The 25,588-nt window shown below is 40.8% G+C and overlaps 1 protein-coding gene across 2 annotated transcripts in view; it reads right to left on the bottom strand.

Moving 5' to 3' along the window:
- Nucleotides 1–25,588, bottom strand: part of RCAN2 (regulator of calcineurin 2) — a 79,700-nt gene that overhangs the window by 26,654 nt on the left and 27,458 nt on the right. Inside the window, exon 1 of one of the 2 annotated variants that reach the window (XM_058801481.1) lies at nucleotides 18,295–18,537. The exons of the other annotated variant lie outside the window; for it this stretch is intronic. Coding sequence (XP_058657464.1) covers nucleotides 18,295–18,381 — 87 coding nt within the window. The 5' untranslated portion in view covers nucleotides 18,382–18,537. Of the gene's footprint in view, nucleotides 1–18,294; nucleotides 18,538–25,588 lie in introns of those variants that run through there. 2 annotated transcript variants of the gene reach the window in all.

Here is a 25,588-nt window from a genome sequence, read left to right as displayed (position 1 = left end):
TCCACAACCAAACTGAAGTGCTAGAGAAAATAAATAAGGGACTGGTGGTCAATCCTGTGCACAAATCTAGGACTGAAATTATTTATTATGAGAAGCTGTGTGAAAATTATTAATATTCATAGAACTACAGAATGGTATGAGTTGGAAGGGACCTTAAAGCTCACCTAGTTCCAAACCCATGGGCAGGGACACCTTGCACTAAACCAGATTGCTCCAAGCCCTGTCCCACATGGCTTTTGACATTTCCAGGGATGGGGCAGCCACAGCTTCTGAGGACAACCTGTGCCTGGACCTCACCACCCTCACACCAAAGAATTTCTTCCTATTAACTGTATAAACTTTGATACTGTAAGAAAAGCTACAGAAATATCCATCTTATTATGACCCCAATTTTCATTGATCTTTGGCATCTGCAATTTCATGTCCTCCAGCCTCCTGAGGCCACCCCACTGTCCTGTTCATGTGGTGACACTGAGGCCAGGATGGACCCACAGCCACTGGGGGAAACCACAGGCTCATGGGAAACCATGGGAGTAGAACCAGAGTTTTCCTAACTCATTCTGAATCACTTTATTTTTACACAATCCCCAACTGGAGTACAGAAACCTCAGCCTCTTAAAAAACTGTTACTGAGGCTGTGGAAGTGTCAGGGGACACCTCTGTGGGTGTGATGCAGAATCAGGACGTCAGTGTGCAAAATGCTAAATGCAAGGATAAACTACAATAAAGGCACCACCAAGAGCTGAGAAACTGCGTCTTATTTATAGTCTTGGAGATGCAATGTTGTAAAACAACCATAAAATGCACACTACTTATTCCCTGACACTGTCAACCCAGTTAAACTAGAAAAATAAACAAGAACAAGCCATGGGACAGTTTAAACTGATAAAATGCTTGCATTGCCCATTCCTGATTTACTGTTTTGCCTACAGTGATCAACATTTATAGCATTTCAGCTGTTCTCATCAGTCATGGGGAATACTTTCTCCCTCTCCTCTCCTCTAACACTGCAAACTGCACGAAGAGGACTAAAAATACAGTTTCAACTTGTCTGGATTTGGAAAGGACACTGACAATTTTGAAAGTGACTATGAAGCAAAAAAAAAAAAACAAGTAGGAGAGCAGAATAGAATCTAATATCATGCAGCTCCACAAATGTTACTTAACTGATGAAAAAAGGTTCAAGGGGAACTCCTGACCCATCAATGCACATCCTCTCATCATCATCCTCTGCAGCCCACAGTCAGTGACACCCCCAGTCACAACCAGCAGCACTGTGACCACTGTCTAATGCTCTGTTTGTGCTGTTTGACTGTTCCTTGCTCTTCCCAGTCTGTCCCAACCATCTGTCATTCCCTGTCTTACACTTCATTTGCAAATTACTCGAGCAGGTCTGTTGTCTGTACTCCGAGCAGCTCCTGGGAGCTGCAGCCTCCAAGACTGGAGGCTCTTTGTACAGGGAACATAAACCAAGGATGGGAATACTTTGCCTCCAGTCAAGTGGCCGAGTGGAGTCTTTAGCAAACCTACATCAACTACAAGTAAATGGTGTTTCTGAATTAATGGGATAAACAGAAATATCAGAGATAAACGTGCAAGGAAGTTGTAAAAAGAAAACTAAAGAAAATATAATCAGTGAGCTGGAAGAGCAAGAAATGTCCTGTTTACAAATGTGATAAATTGGGGGATATTGACATCACATTCATATATATCATCTATATTTTTGTCTGGACCAAAGACAAGGAGTGCAGGAGGTGAGGGAGGAGATTCTGCCCCTCTTCTGCATCCAGCATTGAGGACCCCACTGCAAAGAGGAGATGGACCCGATGGAGCAGGTCCAGAGGAGGCCACATGCTCAGAGGAAGGGAGCATATCTCCTTCTGTAGCTTGCCAGTGAAAATCCATGTTCATCATCAATTCTTTATGCATATTTTCTTTGTAACCTATTTGCTCCTTGTAGTCCTTCCTTCACTAATTGTTTATAAGAGAACAATTGTACTTGAAGCATTTATTTGAACAGATTTATTTTTCTTTTTTTTTTTTTTAATTATTACATAGGATAGACTTTCCCCATAACAGGAACTGTGCTAAAATATAAAGACAGCAGTATAAATAAATAAATATGTATGTATGTATGTATATATATATATAAAATTTCAGTTCAGAAAAAGGAATAACTAAAGATAACAGTGTGTTCCTCCTGATTTCAAATAGCAGAACTTCCACAGATTAAAATGTTAATGTTCACACATTGCATCGAAAGAGTTATAAAAGACTGTGAGTTTCTCATTCTCCCACATCCACTGATTTGGTGCCCTCAGAGGAGGCTCAAATGAGCTGTAATCTGCTGGGTATAATTCTTCTTAACGCTGTTATCAGTCTGAAAAGTTTAACTGTGAATTTGATTTTGCAGATCATGGCAGAAAATTAATGGAAAGCATCTGCATAAACAGAGATGATACACTCCTCCCTCCATGCTGCTTCTAGATTGTCACTGGTAACCCCAGTTCAGCACTGACCTACAAAAAAACTAAAGATGCTTTCCAGTTTGAATAAACTTCAGTGGGAAAAAAAATTGCTTGAAACATTTTTACACTTGGAGAGGCTGTTTTCTTCCCCATCAGAGGTCCCAGTTTATAGAGGATGCCAGGATCTCAATCTGCACAGATGCTGAAATACCAAGGGAACACCACACAATGCTTTACCTGCCTATTAAAAAATATTTCAACAGCATATTTTAATTTCCAGTATACACCACAATACTTCATTAGCCTCTAGAACTTTACAGTGTTACAGTACCTCATGACATCAAGAATTTTGCACACATCAGAAAACTGGGCTTGTGCAGGCTAGGAAAGAGGATTTGTGTGGATTTAGTAAGCAGATTCCAGCAGGCAAAAAGGCTGAGATGACAGATACAGGTTCTGTACTGGGTACAGAAGGGTAGAAAAATAAGCAGAGCTTTCCATCTGACTCAACAGCCACTAGTACCATCCACTTCCAGACAGAACAGGGAATTTCAGTCTTACAGTGATATAATTGCTTTATTAGGCAGACAGAAGGAACCCCAGGGTGAAAAAGCAAATATTCCTGACCAAACTGCTCCCACGTCATTTTTCAACCAACTGGAAAATTTCCAGTTGGCATGAATTCTGTTTAGAAACAAGAATTGGAAAGTAGACCAATCCTATCTTAGAGCTAAAACTAGCACTGCTCTTCATCAAAATCATTTTCATTTCCTGATGTGAAAAATATATCAGTAACAGCATGATAATAAAAAGATACTGGACTGGGATTATGAAACTGAAGCTGCTGTACACAGATCCAGAGCAAATGGGGAGAAGGAACGAGCCCTGAGACTGGCAAGCAGAGTGGTAACAAATGGAGATTTTTTTCCTTTCTATGAACAAGTTTTTTACAAATAAGTAGGACACAAAAATAATCAGTATCCCATAGTTTCTTGCCCTGTGGCACTGTTTCACACTGGCTCTGTGTTGCATTTACCCTGCAAATGCCCTTGTGCCAGTCTGGAATGCTGGACACAAACGTGCAGAACCAGAGAACATCCAGAGCTGGAAGGGACCCACAAGGATGACCAAAGTCCAACTCTGGGCCCTGCACAGGACACCCCAACAATCCCACCCTGTGCCTGAGAGTGTTTTCCAAACACTCCTTGAGCTCTGTCGGCCTTGGGGCTGTGACCATTCCGTGGGGAGCCCCCTCAGTGCCCAATCCCCCTCTGGGGAATCCCACCTAAGCCTCCCATGACACAGTGCAGGCTCAAGGAGTCTGGCTTTGAGGTCAAGGAGATTTTTTGGAGCAAATAGATTCTAAATTACAGGAGAAGAAGTGGGATGCCAAATGTGGTGGAAGCAGTTGCTCAAAATAAAGGGAAGCCACCTGTTCCCTGTGGAGGTTTCATCTTCAGAGTTCAGAGGGTGTCCCTGACCACTCAGCTTGATGCATGGACTGTGCCTGCATCCAGCTGCAATCACTGCACTGCAGAAGCAGCACCAACTGTAGCCCCAAGAACAGAATTTACACTTTTGAACTGAAATTGAAAATGTGTATTTAATCAGTATGAGATATTAGTATTAAATTAAGAAGGGCAAATTATCAATTAAAAGTGAATATATTCATGCTCAGCATAGTCCAGACTTTCTCCAAGGGATACTCAAACCAGAAACACAATAGAACTGGATTTGCTACATATGAACTTCAAATTTAATGGGAAACATTAGTGGGGAATAAACCAATGAGGGTACCTTCATATAAATAAGTGGCCTCAACTGAAAGAGCTCAGGTTTAGATTGAGTATCAGGAAGAAACTCTTCTTGGTGAGGGTGGTGAGGCCCTGGCACAGGTTGCCCAGAGATGCTGTGGCTGCCCCATCCCTGGGCATGTTCAAGACCAGGTGGGACACGGCTTGGAGCAAGCAGGTCTGTGGAAGTGTCCCTACCATGGCAGGAGGTGGGAGTGGATAATCTTTAAGGTCTGTTGCAATTCAAACCAGGCTGTGATTTGGTAATTTTAGGATTCTAAAACAGAGCAATTAAATAGGTACCAACCTGTAGCATTATCATCCACACCTCATTTTACAAACAAGTGTACACTCCCATTACACCATCATTTTACCATTCTTATACCAACTACTTATTCCCAAAGTAAATTCCCCTTATCCAAGATCTTTTCTTTATGGAATTGTTACTCCTTTGCTCTGCTTCTATTTCACTACACAACACATAAACTATGAAACTATAAGCAGCAATTTTACACTGAATGACATGAAGAAATATTCTATACTGTATTCTAGGATGTAGTATGCATTGAGTAAACTCTTGTTTTGTGATTATTACTGTATGCCATCCAGTAGAATACTGTATGTATACTCCTTGCCAAAAAATATCACCACTTTGGGAGTTAGGGTTGCAAGCAGCCTGCTTACATCACTACAGTTTTTCAACAGTGTCAGTCTAATAATTTGCTACAAAAGCATGAAGCAGATAGCTAAACATCTTTCCCCTTTATTCACTTATTAAAAAAAAACATCAGGCAAAACCACATCAGCTTCCAAGCCTCTAAAATTTTAAGTACACTAATAATTTACTTTTGTCTAACATAAGCAGCATGTTCATTTCTGCTGTGGCCCAGCATTTGGCTTTGCTCCCAGCTGTCTTGATTAATAAGAATTTTTTTTTTAGCTCAACAACTCTCAAATTGTGGTTCAAGGACTGGCAGCAGCCTGCAGAAAGCTGGCTGGTCACACAGCCTGCAGTTCCTCTCATGGAATCAGCTGTTTCTGAAGATAAAGGTATTACTACTTTTCACACCTCAGTGGTTTTCTTCTTAGGCTCTGTAAACAAGGTAGCAACATGAAATCTCCTTTCTAGACAAGAAAATGTGCATCTAAAAATTCTAACCAGTCTCACCAGAGACAAACAGCACAGCTGCAACAGCAAACCTGGGCAGAAGCACCTCTCCTGTGAGGAAAGGCTGAGAGAGTTGGGGCTGGAGAAAAAAAGGCTTTTCGGAGTTCTGAGGTTTATGGCAGCCTTGGGATACTTAAAAAAGATAAGATGGAGAGATACTTATAAGAAAGATAGAGACAGACTTTTACCAGGGCCTGTATGATGGAAAAGAAGCAATGGGTTTAAACTAAAGAGGGCAGGTTAAGATTGGATTTAAGGTAGAAATTCTTCCCTGGAAGTGCTCAAGGCCAGGCTGGATGGGGCTTGGAGCAACCTGGGATAGTGGAAGGTGTTCTTGCCCAGGGCAGGGGTGGAACCAGATGATATTTGAAGGTCCCTTCTAACCCAGTCCTTTCAGTGATTCCACATTTGTTTTGCTGACAGAAGTGTGATACTGCTGCTAATTACCCACTGCTGCTCACTAGAACTCAAGAGATTTGCATCACACAACTGTTTAGTCACGAGAATGTCTTTATACAGCTGTGACTGATTTATTTCTTCTTGCACTAGATTTCATCCTGTTGTTTAAACAAGGGCTGTTCAGAATTTTGACCCTGCCCTACCAAGACAGTGTCATTCACACTTTTTTTGAGGCTTTTCCCTTTTGACTACTGCCATTATTCTCAACCTGTTTTCAGGAAGGAACATGTGAGCTCATCCACTTAAATGGCTTCACCATTTGAGAATGAACTGGTTCTGGTTTTGACATTCTGTAAACAACTATGCACCCACCTTATGGAAATTATATTTGGAGTGTAGATTACTTATGGAAATGACTTGAACAGTGTGAAAGCTTTAGTCAAAATATCTACACTCCACATCTCCTTTATCCCACTTATCCCATTGCCCTGTCAAACAAGGAAGGCACATCGATTTGATATGACTTGGTCTACACAACCCAGGCCTAGTTACTTCCAAAGTACTTCCAAATTATTTCCAAAATCTGAGTCAGGTAAAAATATCTGTAATTGTTCAGATCTTTCTCCTCTCTCCCTTTTAAACACAAATGTTATTTTTTTTTAATCTCTCATCCTCACCAGTCTCTTTGTAACCTATGAATTCATAAAAGATAATTTCAAATAGTAAAAAATTATTTCAGCTGCATCCTTAAGCATACCTAGGTAGATTTTTACAGCTCCTGTACACTTAAATATCTGTCTTACTCCTGCATTTTTAGCAGGTTTTTTTTTTGCTGTGGCCACTACTAGGGTTGCTTTCTCTAATTATTTAGGTAATTATCTGCGTTATCATATAACATAAATGAAATCAGTTACACCATAACCCTCCCCACATTATGTATCTTGCTATTAATGGATTTACACATTGTTTTCCTCTCAATTTTTATATATCACAAGACTTCCTTTGTTCTTACTTAAAACCTCTGATAATGGAAACCTATTTAGTGATTTTGCACACTTGATTTTCACATTATAATTAAATCTTTAAACTGCTCTAAAGCAAAAGGAGAATCTGATGTAGCCCTAACAGTCTCTCATTGTATGTCCCATCTGTCCTTTGCATCAGGATAGATAATCTCCATTATGCATTCAAAAATGCCTCCTTAGCTGCTAATTCTCATGTTCTTGGTCTCTCAGATAATCTTCTTAGGAGACACTATTTACCAGCTCCATAAGGTCACTGAAAATGACTTTTCAGAAAAATTATTTTCCTCTGACTTCAGTCTTTATTTCAAAAGCTAACTTCAAATTAATTTTCACCAACAGTACTTGCCATTATTAATTTCTTCAATTGCTAAAATCAAACCTGAAAACCAAATAAAATTACCTACCTCCATTTGCTAAAAAACTGCAACCAGAACAGTCTCATAATTTGATATCTGTCTTACTGTTTCACCTACTGGTTGGTTATTTCCAACAGTTTAAAAATTACTGTTATTTGTTTCTAGTATCATCTACCACACTGAACAAAAACAAGGGAAAACACAAAATTCCTTCTTGCATTCCAGGAGGATGAAGCAGAAAGACAGAGGAGGTGGGAACAGAATATATAGAAAGAGAATTTTTTTTTTAAGGTTTCCAAATTATTTTCTGTCCCGTGCATGCATACGTAGCTTAGTCTAGTTATGTTCAATCATTTAATTCCTTGTGAGACATTTAACAGCAAAAAGTTTTGAGGAAGGAGCTGAAAGCAGAGTGGCAGCAGCCCAGAGTACCCATTCACACAGGGATTTTGTTACCTGGAGGTGGGATGGAAGCCTGTGGAAGATGAAGTAAAGCAGAAAGCTGTCAAGATTAATTTAACTAAGGTTTCAATGATGCTTAACACGTGCTTGATGAAAGCTTTGTCATAAAATCCTCCTTTTTTTAGACTATCAATGGGTTTTTCCAGCATCTTGTATCATCTTCTGCCCTTAAATCATTCCACTACATCACAAGAAGCCAAACTCACCTGTTCTCACCTTGGTCTTTCATTATTACTCTTGTTTTCATGAGCTCTCCTTCCATCCCAACTCCCCTGCTGCTGTCACCCCCACAGACACCAGGTCTGCTGCCACCTGCCACAACCTGCCCCAGCCTCCATAGGAGCTTTCCCCACTCTTGGTCCTTCCCAACAGAGGAACTTCACCAGAGTGACTTCCCTCCTCTCAATCCCCATGCACCCCTTCCTCATTTTGGCCACATTTTGAATAACAACTGATTTCCTCCTCCCTCATCTCAGAACAGTTCCACCTATGATCTGCCCCTTAGAGTTACTTGCTTCTCTAAAAAAAAAGTCCTCTGAGGGAGAAAAGCCATTTCTGCTGGTTGCTTTTGGTTTTGTTTTTCTATCAGTAGTAAGAAATAAAACAATAATCCTCCAAACAAAACAAAATACACACCACCACAACCAACATTTGCTTTGTGGTTAATGTGCACCTGTTTGTTTGGTAACACTGAGGCCAGGACCAAATTTGTCAGTACAGGTGTAATTATTCAGACAATTCAAAAGTTTTTATTCTTAGTGGTTTAGTTAAAGGTTTTCTCTAAGAAATGTGGACAAGTAGCCAAAACTGAATGAACCTTGTCACCAGGCACAAAGATACACAGCAAAGGATGATGAAACTTGAGAATGGCAATGTTTGAGTAAAATTAATACAGCAAATAAAACAATCATCTTATCTTTTCCACATATGGAACTTATTTTATTGAGAGGATTAGCAGGTTTTTTACCATTATTTGTTCATCTGCCTCACACCAGCACATCTGACCTACATGAATAAAAGGACAAGATTTCAGCAAAGAGGCTTCTCTGTGCCTGTGCAGCTGCTGCATGATTCAGCCCTCTGAATGCCTCCACCTTTTAACAGCAAACATATCCCTAACTGCAACAGATGAAGCAGAGAGATTCTTCTGCAAGTGACAAATTGTGCTTCAGAAATTCCCCTGCACAGCTGCTTGTTGTTGCTGCTCAGAGCTCAATGGTTCATTTGGTTTCTCAGCTCAGGGACTATTATTTCAACAGGTGGAACTACCTGGTGCTGCAAAACTGGAGGCTCTTCCATGCTCTTGATCAATATGAATCCATCCTGTAAAATAAAGTCAGTCTTTCTGTCTGCCAGAATTTAATGCAGATTCTGAAAAGCAGCAAGTTTGGGCTAATTAAAAACAAGAAAACAAACAAACACACACACCCCAACAAAAACAAACCACAAAAACCCCCACCAAAAACCAACCAAAATCAGCTCTAACTCAGCACAGCCCCTTGGTCTCTGGAAAATGCCTAGAGCTCAATGACATTTGAGACTGAACATCTACAGAACATCACAGAATCACAGAATTTTCAAGACTGGAAGAGACCTATAAGATCATCTAGTCCAGCCGATGTTCTAACTGTTCAGCTAGATCATGGCAGCAAGTGCCACATCCAGTCTTTTTTTAAATTCTTCAAGGGATGATGCCTCTACCACCTCACTGGGTAAATGATTCCAGTTTCTGACCACTCTTTCTGTGAAGTATTTCCTTCTTACTTCTAACTTACATCTAGCTTGACGCAACTTGAGACTGTGTCCTCTTGTTCTATCCGTTGTCGCCCGGAGAAAGAGGCCGACCCCCAGCTCACTACAGCCACCCTTCAGGAAGTTGTAGAGAGTGATGAGGTCACCCCTTAGTCTCCTTTTCTCCAGGCTGAACAACCCCAGCTCCCTCAGTCGCTCTTCATATGGCTTGTGTTCCAAGCCCCTTATTAGTTTCGTTGCTCTCCTCTGGACACGCTCAAGTAACTCAACGTCCCTCTTAAAGTGAGGGGCCCAGAACTGGATACAGTACTCCAAGTGAGGCCTCACCAGTGCCGAGTACAGGGGAAGAATGACCTCTCTGTTCCTGCTGGCCATACCATTTCTGATACTGGCCAGGATGGCATTGGCCCTCTTGGCTACCTGGGCACATTGCTGGCTCATATTCAATCGACTGTCAACCAGCACCCCCAGGTCCCTTTCCACCTGGGCACTATCCAGCCACTCCATCCCCAGCTTGTATCGGTACAGGGGATTATTATGGCCGAAGTGCAATACTCGGCACTTGGACTTATTGAAGTTCATCCCATTTGATTCTGTCCATTTGTCCAGCCGTTCCAAGTCTCTCTGGAGAGCCCTACACCCCTCTAGTTGATCTACACTCATACCCAATTTGGTATCATCAGCGAAACTACTAATAAAAGACTCTAAGCCCTCATCCATATCGTCAATAAAAATATTGAACAAAACTGGTCCCAACACAGAACCCTGAGGGACACCACTTGTGACTGGTCGCCAGCTAGATGTGACACCATTCACCAGCACTCTTTGGGCCCAGCCATCCAGCCAGTTTTGAACCCAGCAAAGGGTATTCCTATCCAGACCACGGCCAGCTAGCTTGTGTAGGAGTATGCTATGGGAAACAGTGTCGAAGGCCTTTCTGAAATCCAGAAAAACAACATCTACAGCCTTCCCTGCATCCACTAGCCGGGTTACCTGATCATAAAAAGTGATCAGGTTAGTTAGACATGATCTACCCCTCCTAAATCCGTGCTGGCTAGGTCTGATACCCTGGCCATCCTGCAAGTCTTGCATGATGGCACGTAATATGAACTGTTCCATTATTTTGCCAGGTATAGATGTCAGACTGACTGGTCTATAATTTCCAGGGTCATCCTTTGCGCCCTTTTTGTGAATAGGTATCACATTGGCCAGCTTCCAGTCATCCGGAATCTCACCAGTAATCCACGACTGTTGGTAAATGATAGAGAGTGGCTTTGCAATCTCACTCGCCAACTCTCTCATCACCCTGGGGTGGATCCCGTCTGGTCCCATAGATTTGTGAATGTCCAGGCATTTCAATAGTTCTATAACTGCCTCTTCCTGGATAATGTGGGGACCATTCTGTTCCCTAAAACCATCTACCAGTCCAGACGGACGGGAGTCTTGAGGGCAAGTTATCTTCTCATTAAAAACCGAGGTAAAATAGGCATTGAACACTTCTGCCTTCTCCTCGTCTGTAAATACTAAATTACCACCTGTGTCCATTAAGGAACAAAGGCTGGTCTTACCTTTTTTCCTACTATTAATATATTTATAAAAACATTTTTTGTTGTCCTTAACAGCAGTCGCTATCCTGAGTTCAAACTGGGCTTTGGCCTCCCTAATTTTTTTCCTGCAAACTCTAGCAGCCCTCTTGAATACATCCTTGGAGACCTGACCCTTTTTCCAACTCTGATACGTCCTCTTTTTATTCCTAAGCTCTTCCAAGATCTCCTTACCCAGCCAGGCTGGACGTTTGCCCCGTTGACTGATCTTTCGGGATACAGGAATGGTTTGTTCCTGCGCCTTCAAGATCTCTGCCTTGAAGAAAGCCCACCCTTCCTGAACTCCTTTATTTTTAAGGGCGGCTTCCCAAGGGACACTCTGAATTAATCTCTTAAACAGGCCAAAGTCCGCCCTCCGGAAATCCAATGTACGAGTTTTACTCGTGCTCCTCCTAATATCGCCAAGTATTGAAAACTCTATTATTTCATGATCACTCTGCCCTAAACGACCTCCAACCATCACATCCCCCACCAGCCCATCCCTGTTTGTAAATAACAAGTCTAATGTAGTCCCTTCCCTGGTGGGTTGATCTACCAGCTGTAACAAGAAGTTATCTTCCATAGTTTCTAAGAATTTTCTTGATTGCCTCTTTACTGCTGTGTTAAATTCCCAGCAGATATCTGGTAGATTAAAGTCACCAACAAGAACAAGGGTTGATGCTCTTGAAACGTTGCACAACTGCATGATTAATAAAAAAAATAATTATTCATTACACCATCTCTGCATGCCAAATCCAGTTTCCTAGTCAGAGAACTTACTTCCTGGTTCCTTAGTTTTCCATGTGCAAATGAGAAGACTTGGAACTTTTTGGCTATAACATCACTGAGGTTTTCCAGCAACTGCAGGTGTACAGAAGAGAAGGTGTCATGGAGATGCTGCTGCAGCATCCAGCTCTACACAGACCCATCCAGGTGTTTTCCCACCCTGCAAGGACAGCAGAGCTCTTTGCTCCATCACAACTGCTACAACCAAAGGCTTCTCCTTAATTCAGCATCCACAGAAATTCCATGTGGGAACAGTTAAAGGCATCACAAGGACACTGATGTTGTGAGAAGGCAGTCTGTGCTTCCAGGAATGGACACGGACAAAGCAGAAATCAACCAGAATCCTAGATGGAAAACACAGGCTGGAGCCAAACTCCACGGCTGCATGTGCCTTTTACAGGCATTGCCAATAAGGAAAAGAAAGGGGAGAAGTCTCCCCTGGGGGAAATTTTAATTCTTTTGGCCTTTAGAAGGAGAAGTTGCTTATTGAAAATCATATTAGAGGGGGAAATCTTCAGGAGAGGCTCATGCACTCAATGCTGGTGCCACTAAATATGTGCATGGAGAACACACAGTGTTCCAGCAGTGGCCACTGACTGGAGCTTGGCTTGGGCAGTTTCTGGTCCCTGGCAGCCTGTGTGTCAGCCAAGTGTTTGACAAACTGTGCTACAATTTCCTCTGTGTCTTTTTGCCAAGGAAGAATTCTCTGCTCAAGACCACACTGTCACAGTTGTTTGCACTCTAGCATATGATTAGGCAGCATCTTCCAAAGCAAACAGGCTGTTTAGCACTTGAATAATCAAAAGTGAGTAGATTATTTAAGGCCTCTGGTAGAAGCACCCCTAGAAAATATTAAAGGAAGATCTCTTCAACCACAAAGCATGTACATTAGTCAATTAGCAAAAAAAAAAAAAAAAAATTGCTATAAATTACTAAAAAATTACTAAAGATACATAAAAGGTTGGTGCAGACCTCTGCCTCAGAACCTGCAACACTGCTCAGTATCAAATCTTAGTCATGCTAAGCAGCAGCAAACAGCATCAGTAAAATTTGAGACAAAAGAGTGCACATTTACAGCACCTTCAGAGGAAAATGAGACTGGATCACTGCAGACCTGAAGATAATGTGCCCTTGATATTTTTTTTTGAGAAGAAGAGAAAGAACTTGAATACTTTATCTCTCTAGGTTCTTCTGAGAATTTTAATTTTATTCTAAAATTTTAATAATTTAAGTAATTATTTAATGAAAAATCAGTATCACACATGTCTCCATATTACAGGTACATCAATCCACAGCTGCACTGATTAATTCTTCAAATCTGCTTAAGAAAATCACCATCTCTTCAGTGCTCCTCATACAGGCTGGGCCATTTGTCAGTAGAATCCTCTAAGCTCCATCTTACCTTACTACCTGCCTTGGATTAATTCTGCACCTTCTACCAACACATTCTAGTTGCTATTTATTTTCATTTGACAAATTACTCATTGTCTAGCTATCCTTATGAAAGGGAAATATATTCATGTGACTTCCAACAGAAAGGAGGATCAGAGACAATACAAAGCTCTCTGACTTGCTGTGCCATTCCCTGTTAGCATTAAAAGGGTGAAGAAGGAGAAGCAGAAGTTTTGCCATATTCAGAGGTGTGTAAACACCTGCAGCTGCCACCAACCTCTGGTGAAAGAGCAGCACCCCCTTCTTCTGAGGCAGGGGAAAAGCAAGTACAAATAAGTGAAGACCAGCCTGAAGAGCACATTAGGACCTTTAGAAGTCTTACCATTCTATCATTTCTTTGGGAACTTCCCTAAAGAGTCCAGTTGGCTTCCCATAAGGGTGTTAGAAGGACAAAGCCCAGCCTGTGACTGGAACTGGGAGCACCTCAGTGTGCAGCAGCACTGGCTGCACAAGCCCCAGCTTTGCTGTCAGAGTCTCTCTGTGCTGACCCTGAAGCCAAGAGCAGGGTCAGTGTCCTGCAAACAGCACTGCAGCATTTGCAAAGCTCCTCTCCATTACTTGCTCCAGATCAACACAGACAGTAAGCAGAGATCAAAAGACACACAAGTCTATTTCTCCAGCAGAACTCTTGGATCATGCAGATTTCCCAGACTCAACCTTATTTGCAATTAGAAAGAACTACCAACTATGGAAAATACCAAGAGAAGGTACAGAGCAGGCCTTTGAGCCATCAGGGTATTTTTGGCAGTCATGCTGTTGTTTGGTTCCCTCCTTAGAGCCCGTCTGTGAAGTCTTATGACTGCAACAGACTCTTCCCACGGATCAAGCTCACATGGCTAAGGAGAAGGATGTAAAGGCAGAAACCCAGAAACTCTCCCAGCAAGTCATGCTTGCTGCCACTGGACAGCTGGCACCATCCAGGGGGCAGCAACACTTCTCCCCTTTCTCCAGTTTTCTTCACTTGACTCTGGCCTTAGAGCACTTAAACTTTAAACCTCAGAACATCTTTGTGAATGAGCCACTTAGACAAGAGGAGAATTGAAGTGGAGAGCAAAAACCACAAGCATCTTGTGTGCTTCTGCCCTTTAGACCTCAGAAGTTTAGACTGCTAAACCTCTGATAGGCAGCTGCAGGACAGTGACTGAACCTCCAACCCATCCATCCCAAACAATTCCCATTAGCAGGGTACCCACTGGAGCATCTGAACTGAGTAATGAGTTCACAGATTGACAGAGATCCTGTTCCAATGGGGATTAATCCTCCAACAGTCCAAACAGTGAAACTATTCCTACTATGCTCTTTGCTGCCTGGCTCATGTACACATTGAGTTTTTTCCCTGTGTTAAGATAATGGCCCCATCCACATTACATTACTGCCTTCAGGATGTGCTCCATCTGGACCATTAGTGTTTCTTCTCTCTTACAGTAATGCCAAGTCACCCCAGTCCTACCTTGCTTCTGAATGGAATGGTCTGTGTGAACAAAAATGAGAAGAGAATATGCAGAATTAATCATATAAAAACACATTGCTCAGAGTAAGAAACACAAGTTTAAATTCTCTTCCACTGTTTCAGTGATGTCTGGGATTCCTCTATTAGAAATAAACAAGATATTCATTAACTAATTGCTTATGTAACAAAGATCATTACATGAAATTATCATCTAGAGGCACTGAAAGAATCTTAATTATCCAGGTGAACTTCAAAGCAGAACTGCACTTTGTGATTTCTCTGGTTGCCTTCTCAACTCTTCTAGTTCCTGATCTACAGTCAGTAGCATGTTGATTAGCCTGACCCAATTTCTGGATTAAAAAAGCCAACTCAAAGCAGCAGCTGATCAGAAGTGAAGGGCTTGTTGGATGGTTTGTGGTGTCAGTGCCATGGGGCCAGCTGTCACTGCCAAGGTACCCATACAAGCCTCTGTTCATCAAAAGGATGAGCAGCCCCAAATGCAGCAACCAAAAAGCTTTGCCTTCAGTACTAAATAACTGCTCCCCTGCTGCAGAGGCCAAATGGAAGCAGAGTGTTTCCAAGCCTGACTGCCAGATGCTAAGAGCATAATGGCTACAGAATAAGGTCTCCAGAGGTGGAAAAGCAGCAATAAGCTGGAGAACTCCCTCTGCTCCAAGTTCTGTGCCCAAAGCCAGCTTTGTATGAGAATTCTGCAGCTCTGAGGGACCAATGCTCTTGAGAAGTGGCAACTTCCAGGAGTCCCCATGGCCACCTGCTGTGGGAACTGCTGCTCCAGAGCCCCAACACTCCAAGCTCTGCTACTGCAGTCCTGGCAAGCTCCTCACACCCCTAGCCTGCAGCTGTGGCCAACACATGCTGCAAAGTGCAGAGCAACAGCTCCGTGTTGCCAGCATCCTTCTCCCAAACCTCCTGGGAGAACAATGGCTCAGTAACACCAGCATCCTTCTCCCAAACCTCCCGGGAGAACAATGGCTCAGTAACACCAGCATCCTTCTCCCAAGCCTCATGTCAGTTCTAAACCTGAACTGAAATAAAAGCGAGATATGCTGTAAGCATATCCTAAATCCTGAACACAACCCTTACTGACATCAGAGAACTATTCTACAGGACTAACAGCTCATCTTAGCAAATCTCACCAAGCACCACACGTATTCTAAGATCTTCAGGATCTGTTCTACCACTGAGGGAACATTCCCTTTACCCAAGGAGAAGATCCCCTGCAATAAACCCTTCTACTGGAGAAGTGACAGTAGCCTGGACTTCAGTTGTCAATGCCACCTGTGCCTTCAGGCTGACCAACAAAAGGGCTGGGCAGAGGGCTACTAACAGGGTGGGTGGAGGGTGGAGAAGATAGGAATTCTGCACTTGCTTTTGCTCTTCAACTTCCACACCCATCTCTTCTCAGCAACAGTCTCCTTCCTTTTTAACCCTAAATCTGTTCCTCATCCTATCAAAGTCAACATAAACTTTTCTATGCTGCGACCACACTTTCACCAAAAAACCTCACTTTGAAGTGAACCCTTTTGCATACAAAAAGAAAAGAAGAAAAAAAATGTCATACTGTATTTTTCCCTGCAATTCTCCTGGAAGTGAGCAAAGAGCAGTAAGTATCTCCAGCTTTAAATTATCAGCAGCAGTGAAACTTTCACAAGGAGGATGCCCACACTGCAGGCTGCTGCATGGGGAGCCTGGGGATGAGCACAGAGCTGGCCACAGCCTCCAGAGGAGAATTTGGGGACAAACCCATTGGAAAGGAGCTGCAGTGAGCTGTGGGTCATGGAGCACAAGCTGCTCACCCAGGCAACTTCCAAGCAGACTTTGCGTTTCTAAGCTGCAGTGCAGTCTGCAGTGCAGTCCCCACTGTAAATATACCCAAAGTCTTTGCAATCAACATTTTAATTCTAACATAAGGGGGAAAAAAAAGCAAAACAGGGCAATTTCAACCAAAGCAAATAAGATACAGAAAGTCCAAGTAACACAAAAGGGTTACAATTCCTGTAATGTCTCTGTAACCCTTTTGTTCTCTTATACTCCTGGCCCACACTTTATAGATGCTACAGCTTAAATCAGGGTAATCTAAATCTTACCTAAGTCACGGAATGCTTTCTGCTGATTTATGTTAGTCAGAATTTTGCTTTTGCACTGCTACTGACATATGAGCAGCATCAGGATACAAGAAGCTCACTACTACTTTAATTTCTTGCATGGTCTTACATCTAAGATGGACCAGACACAAAAAGACCAAGGTACAAGATCATATCAATGCAGGTGTAAATCCTACATGTTAAAAGAAAATGCTCTCAAGTGAAAAAAAAAAAAGAGAAAAAAAAAGAAAATAAAAGAAAAATGAATAAGCAGATAAGCATTTCATTTTACTACTTCAAAATAATACAAGAAACAAGTCCCAGTGCAGGCAAGACTCCTCACCTGAATCATTCCTCTGAATTACTCACTTTTTCATCTCTAAATTCACTATTAAACTGTTAAGAAAAAGCTTCTTGAATTAAGAAGAATCTCTTGATGCCAACACAAAAGCATGCGTATAAAGTATAAATGATCTCACACATTAACAGACTAACAGGCAAATAAAAATCATCAGAGCTTCTTGCAAATCAAAGCAGTTTTATTTCCAGTGGCTTCAATGTTTGACTCAGAACCAAACAGAGCAGAGGTTCAAAATTTGACCTCCAATTTGCAAATACTTTTTACCCAATTCCAGTCTTTCAATACTAAGAACCATCAGATTAGAAACTAATTTTGTCCGTACCTTTGTCCTTTATAAACTGCTGAATATCACTGTATTACATCTGTGAGCTCTTTCAGATGATCTGTGAAATACTTAGAATTCCTCTTTCAAACTTAATTTGCAGTGATTTTCTTGCAATAATATGAGAATAAATGGAAAAGATAATTGATTTCAACAGTAAGCAATTACACACAATGACTTTTCTACAGCAGTTGTCTAATTAAGAGACTACAAGCCCTGAATATCAAGCCTTAGATTTAAGCATTGTTTTTCAGGTATGCATATGATATGCAAGATGCATAACTTTTTGTGTTCTGTTACACTGCAGATGCACAAAGATACTTACTACAAACTTTTAGCCCTTCACAAAAAATTTATGTTTGCATATTTGATTTGAATGTGAAGGAAAGAAACAGCTACTGTTCAACTGAGTAAAGATATCTGAAGGTTATCAACATCAATAAATAACATTTATGGCAAGGCTGATCTAAAAAGTGACACTGGACTAAAAATAACTTGACAAAATTAACAATGAAAGATTTTTATATGAATATGAAACATGCATATGCACAGATGTCAGTTATATAACCCATTTCTTACATCATTAAAGAGTAAACACCAGGCTATTCTTTCAGCTTATCAAAACACAGTAAAAAGCAGACACGTTTCCTTTCCCATATTTCTCTCCCTTAATTAACAGATTTTTTAAACTGCGTTTCTTTTACCACCGCAGCAGAATCTCATCTGCCCCCTTATTGTCAATTGCTACATACAAATGCTTATTGCTCCCAAAGGCTTTTCTAAGAAGCAACAAAAGGATTGCAGGCGCATACCTTAACCTCTTGGCTGGCAAAAACCTCCACATCAACCCCACAGGCAACCAGAGTGGAAACATCACAGTCCATGCTACGCGCTGGCATCCCCCGCCTTTGTACACTGAGTTAGGCAAGCTCAGAGTCACAAACGATGCAAGAAAACAACAAAAGAATTAAAAAAAAAATCTTCAGTACTGCAATTGAACAGTCCAAGATTCAGTTTCAGCGCTGGCAATGCCTGCAAGCCTCCAACACGAGCTCTGTGCACTTAAAGTGAGTTGCTGGTTGCCTGTCCCCCGTACACCCACCAACTGAGCAGGCACAGCATAGTAACAGCGCTATTCCATCTCTCATGGCAATGACATCACCACAAAGACTGACATAAGCTAAATCTATTTTTTCAACCCTTTTATCTCTAGGCAGCACAGTGGATCAAATTGAACATGATTATGTGCTAAATCTGAACTCGGACTAAATCAATTCAAGCAGCGTTCACTGTCAACTGAGTCATAGCTGTTGTTTCAGCTGAGTGCTTATGGTGGCAAAAAAATAAAAAAATAAAAGAGATCGCCTGACACTGAAAGCTCCACTCTGTGTGTAAATTAACCCAGCATTTAAAGCCACTAATCTCAAGGTAACATTTGTGACTTCACTGTACTTGAAAATCTACGGCAGAGCACTCATAAAAAAACCCTCAAATCAACAAAATCTCAGCCCTCTGGTTTTAATAGCTCAAAGTCCTCTTTTTTAATAAAGCTCACTCTACAACCCCACACACGGGATTAGAGAACATCTTGTCCTGTCACCAGCAGCGATCAACACACTGCAAATTTGATGCCAGTGCTTCGCATCCACGTTGCACTGTGACTCATCCCCAGGAAGATCAGAGGCATGTCTGTGTGTGATTTGGAAGTCAATACCCTTTCAAAGAACAGAACATGAAAATTTCCTTGAAATTAGGACTTCACACTGGGCAAACTTTACACCATCCATCCTAAGGGTTAACCCTTCACAAATAGAACAGAATTCAACAAAAGAAACAAGTACAAGTGAAGATGCTTTACACCTGCTGACTCAGTGATCAGTTTATTCTTTGCAAGTTTTATCATTTTTTTAATGATAGAAATAAAATATCTACATGTCTGGGACTTCTAAAATGATCTTTATCCCAGACTGGCACCATTATTTTTCCTCTACCATTTCATTCTCATGAGACATAAATTACTATTAATTGTTGTAGGCCTAGAATTGGCATTTATGGATATGTCAGATTAATAAGGAGAATTAAATATTTAACTACTGGTATGAACCTAGGAGCTGCTTATGGCTCAGTGTAAGAGACTGCTCTGCTTACTTCCACTTCACCCACAGATAAACTCCTAATTATACTAACATTAGGTGTTAGGAGCAAATTCTTTACTGTGACAGGGCAGTGACATTAGATGCTGAGACAGATAAGTCAGTATCTCTTACCAGAGTATTCTTTTTCAAGTTCTATTAAATAATTTTCCCACTTTTCAACTTGCATTTATAGGAACCTCCCCAGCAGTAATCACAAACTAAGATCCACAGCCAGGACAAAATCCTATCCCAGCACTAAATATTTTACAAACCCAGACTATAGAGACCAACAGAAATGGATAGGGCAGCAGAAGGCAGAAAATGAATCAATATTGTTTGTCACAATTATCAATTCCTTTGTGCACTGGTCACTTATCACTGTCAAGATTTTTCATAAACCACAGGAAACCATTTTTAAGAAATATTTTGAAGTTAACATTTTTGGGAGTGTTTATAGGACCTTTTATTTGTATATCTGAATATAATATGTACGTGCTAAAAGAGAAAAAAAGCCATGAAGGCCTGATTGAAGTAGCAGGCAGACAGCAAGGGAAAAATCAGAGCATCAGAAAAGCGAGAAGCCAGTAAGGGCTACCAAAGAGCTGGAAGGAAACATTGAAAGCAAAGATGAGTCATGTGTCTGAGTCTTATGAAAGTTATAAAAGTGATGGACCAACAGGATGAAAACAAAACAAGCATTTGGGAAAGGAAAAGATCAAGAACCAGATGATGATGGTCTCTGAGGTCCATAAAGGCATCCAGAGTGAGGGTGATGCCTGGCCTGAGTGTGGTTCCACAGCAGTGATGGAAAAATTATCTTACGTTATAGAGCTACACTGGATAGTTCTGCAGTTATTTTCTTCCTTTCTTCTTTAAAAACTTCCACCTATCAATTTCAATAGCCTGAATGTTCTTATGAAAACTGGCACCTGATGTGCAAACTGATCTGTTCCACTTCATGATTATTCCTGCACATCCACTGTTAATCTCCTTTCAAAAGAGAATCACTGCAATTTTTCCACTTCATCTGAATATGGCAACCTTACTGAGATCACAATTTCTTTCATTTCTTGCTTTTTCTTGCCTATTCCAAAGTATAACCTAATTTTTCCCCTTAAAAATCACTCTAGCCCACTAGGGTATTTTAGTGAGCTCTTTACAAAGATAACCTAGTTGGTTTTGCCTCTTGAAAACAAAGATTACCTAACAGAAGAACTCTATAAAGCTTTTGAGTACCCCAGCTAATATCTTTGAATATATGTCATATTCTATTTGCTCCTGCTCATTTCTCATTTGAAATCAAGACAGATTGCTGTGTGAATGGTTTTTTTTTCAGGGCACTCCACAATTCCTTGTAGTCTCACCTAATGTTAATGAAAAATTTATTATTGAATACTTTAAAATTGGTTAATATTGACTTATTTCTCCAGTTCAGGAGACTTGCTTTTCATCCAAATTTAAAGAAAAAAGTATTTCAATTTCTGTCAAAAAATTTCTTAACTATGTCTCTAGATGGTCTTGTTAATTGCAGTTCTCCATACTCCCAAGAAAAAATGAAGCCATGTTTCATGAATATTTTAAATATTATATTTAGTAAACAGAAATTGATATAGATAGACTTGCACTTCAGCATTGTACAGAAGGTTCTCTAGATCACAAACTGGTACCAGTATGTAACTCTACTGCCATCCCTCACCAATTTTATATGGGGTTTAAGACCATGACCATAAATTCTGAGAACAAAAAGTGGAGAGTTTTGAACAGTTACTCAAAAGCTTCTTAGTTTGTTTTAATGTTTGTCCATAGCAACAGTTTTGCATGGAATTCAAGGGGCACTACTCACTACTGTGAATATCTCAGGGGGCTGAATTTGGGAGCAGCTGAGGCTCATTTGTACAATCAGGCTGAGCATGGAAATACCAAATTTTCACAGTTACACAGATAGACATCAGACAGGTTCTAGAACTCAGAGCAATATTCCATTGTTCCTTCACAAGCACCACAGTAACCCCACAGCATCACTAGACTCCGATGATTAACACTTAAAGATCAGGTCTCGTATTTTCATCAGCTTTTATATTTTCATTTCCTCAACCAGAAGGAAAATAAAAGCCATGCCGTTCCAGCCAGGAATCTTCCATTCTGGATCTGGACAGCTCCTGGAACAGCACAGCCTTTACTCTTGTGTGAGGAGTTGTTTTCCTCCTGTAGTTCCAGCTGTGCCTCAGCTTAACACACATGAGCAGCACCACAGATTTAAGATTTTCAAGCTCAACTCTCAAGTCATTAAAACAACTGCTGCAAATCTTGACCCTCCTTTTGCAAGCAAACTACAACTGATTTAGCCTTAGGGCAACTTCACTGGCTCTGGACCTCACAGTAACATCAGCCACGTGGTAACCAAACCCAGCAGCCAAATTCAGATCCTGACTGTTCTGCTCTATGGCTGAAGCTTGTGCTTGTTATCACTGCTACTAGAGGGGTTATTTCTGCAGCAGCTCTGCTTGCAGGTGCAAACCTTTCTAGGTCAATGTACAAATCCAGAAAAATAAAAAGGAGGCCTCCATCAATGACCCATTGAGGGCTGAATGGAACACTGGGAATGGATTCACATTACGGCTGATTGAAGTGCTTTTAATGATGTGCACCTCTATCGATCTTGTTCAGCCTACTACACAAGTAAACAGCATTTAAACCATGCTCCTACCTGTCAGCAGTAACATACTTTTACAAATATAATATCATTTTTAACGGGAATATAAATTATAAATAGTTTCAAAACCACATAAACATTTAGAAATGTAAGACGGCCCTGGAAAAAAAAATCCAGAAAAAGAAGACGGTTCTTCCAATTTCTTTGTCTACAGCAGAAGATAAAAAGGCCAACCACAAACATTCTTCAGGGGCAAAGTTAGCTCCTTCAAAGAGGTGTTTCACAAGGACATAAAGAAAACAGAACACTGAAGACTGGGCAGGGTTCAGCTCACCCATAGAAAGAATTTATTTTTTTTTTTAAATGCAGTGAGCATTGGCTTGTGCTAAGGTCAATTACCTCCAAAACAATGGAAGCACCAGACAAATCCAGCCAGAGGAACACACCAGCAGACTGAATAGCCATCAAACTGCTTGGAAGTGTATATTTTAAAGAGAATATTTAGCTGTCATTTGCAGTGAATAAGGAACACTGAATGATCCAACAGCTACAAACCCACTGATTTTCCCACAATGAGTCTGACCCCCAAGCTAAAGTTTCTACAAATCTTAAACTGGCATCAATTGTGGCAAAAAAAAAGGACACCAATTCACCCCTTCTCTTCTCATAATAAATAATCATTCCTATGAACATTTTTAAAGACACAGAATCTTGACCAGACAAAAGTTCAATTTAGAATAATCCTAAATCAGTAAGTTCCTCTTACATGCAGAGACTTTTGATTTTAGAAAATGCCTTGGCTGGCTTTGCTTTCATGAAAGGCAGCTTTTCTGCATTTTAAGTGATATTTTGCTTTTCTGTAGGCAATAATTTTCTGTCAGTCATGTTTCTAGGTCTCGGGATCTGAGGGCATCCAAGAAAATAAAACAAATCATCAGCATTATGAAGGATTTCTCCCTCTTTAATAAAGATAATACCAAACAACTCAAAGGCCTGCACACGGTGGGAGAACACTTCAGTGACTGCATAAACAAGTGTCAGGCAGCATCACTCTGCTGTCTCATTTAGCTCCACACAAGCTGCAACTGTGAGTCAGAGCTGCTCAATTATTTTAACGTGGCTGTACCATTCATAGTCCTTTGCTTCCAAGTAAATTCAGGGAGGTGTGAGGGGGTGGAAATCTGTGCGTGTGTCTTCTGTCAACTCAGAACGGTTACAAATCCTTTTCTGTGCCAGATCCACACAGGAAAACAACTGTTATGGTCCCAAATTGCAATCCTCTCTCTCTCTGGTAAAATAAACTGCTGCAGTTCAGGAGTCAAGACATCCTTGATTCATCTGGTGAACCCATGACCACCTACAGAATACATAACACACACATGAATCCTGGCAACAGAAGAAGATCATAACTCTGCAGTGTAAGCTGAATTTATTTGCAGCCTAGCTACACAAGATCATTGATAAATTCCACAGGTTTCAAATTAAGAGAACTAAACATAGATCCCCACATGCTGGTACACACATTGCCAGTATAAGCAACAGATTTGGGAATTAATTTCATTGCTCCAGCATGGATAGCTAATGCAATGGGAGATACCTAAGGGTATCCAAGAACATACAGGCTTGACAGACATGATCCAGGACCTCTGGAAATCACCCTCCTCTGAACCATCAGTCAGAGACACCAAGAGATTCTTTAAGATATTTAAATTAGCACTTATTATTTGGGCAACTGTTCAACACACTCCCTGTTCAATGTACTCCACAGACTACTAGAGTGGAATTTTGCTGATCAATCACTTGCTGTGTAGTTTAGGATGGACTGAATTTCTCTCCAGCCTCTGACTGCTAATGAGATTTCCAGCAACTACAACAGAAACATAAGCATCTAGCACATATGTACAGATGTATAAAGTGATGCTGTAATTTAAGTGCTAATCTATAACGGAATCCTACACATAAAGTTATCACTGTTCCTCAGTTTCTCCAACAGCAAGATAGGAATGGTGATACCTGCTCTATTAATGCACCCAATATTAATGAGCACATGTAAAACAGATTTTTATTCTGTCTTTAATTTTATAAAAGTTATAATGACTGAAGACTACAAAACAGGTGAAGTTCTTACATATATTTATTCTTGCAGTACTTGAAAACAGAATTAAACCCAGGTCCCATAGGGATTCTGTACAAGATTCACACACACAGAGGATGCCAGGCCAGTGCTCTGACAGCTGCAGGAAACTGAAATCCCAAGTATCTCCCCCAGTTCCCAGTGGGAAGATGGAGGTGCTCAGGGGCTGTCACAGGAATAACACACTGAAGAAATGGATTCAATTCTTCACAAGAACTACCTTTGTGACCTTGGGTGAAGAGCATGCAGGAACACACATTCAGAATGGCTCAGAGCTTTGTGTTTTATTTAGATTTTAAGTGTAATCTGGGCAGGACAAGGACTCTCCATTACTATTTGTCATTTAATGGATGATGCCAGTTGGAATTGGTCTGTAATGCTCCTGCCTAAAACTGTGATTTGCTGTTATCCACAAGCTCTGTTAACAGCTTCAAAATGTATTTTAAAATAATTTCCATTTACCTTTACTTGTCTCAGAGTAGCAAGGGTATTTAACATGCCTGTATGTTTTCCTTGTCATTTCAGACGCTTCATCACAGCAAAATGCCCTTGAAAGAAGAGCCTGGAATACCAATGCTCACTGCTGTGAGAGAGACCAACCTTATCTCTCAACTGCAGCTCTGCACAGGACACGCAGGTGAGAGATTTAATGGCAGTGCTGAGAGAAAACAGCCTTTACTGCCAAGCCAGCAAAAGCAGCCCAGTTCAAAGGGGGAAAAAAAGGAGAGAGGATAAAGCCCACTGTCAAACAGCATGCAGTCAGACAGCAAATAATGAAGCAATGAATAATAGATTTCTTACGTAATTGCTATTTTATCCTGATATTATAGGGTGGGATTTATTTTACTGCAACACTTTAAAACAAATAGTCTCTTCTAGTAATCCACAGATTAAACTGCAGACAAAAACAAGGTGTTGATACTTAAAATTTGCCATATACAAATAGTGCTTCTTGTCTTCATTACAAGTGACTCTATTTTCTATTTCCATAAATCCTCTGCTATTATTGTTTTATTTATGTTCGAAAGACAGATGGAGATTAGATACAATGAGACCTAAATGTCAGGTATAAAGATTCCAGTGGCTCTAAAGTGAATAAGAAAAAAAGAAAGAAACCTGAGTAATTCTAAGATATTAGTGCACTTGTAATGTATTTATAAAATAGATTTATCCTAGTTTCTCCT

This window comes from Ammospiza caudacuta, chromosome 3, assembly GCF_027887145.1.
Source record: "Ammospiza caudacuta isolate bAmmCau1 chromosome 3, bAmmCau1.pri, whole genome shotgun sequence".
In the NCBI taxonomy this organism is placed as follows: domain Eukaryota; kingdom Metazoa; phylum Chordata; class Aves; order Passeriformes; family Passerellidae; genus Ammospiza; species Ammospiza caudacuta.
Note: the sequence above shows the minus strand (reverse complement) of the source record. Positions and strands in the feature narration are given on the sequence as shown.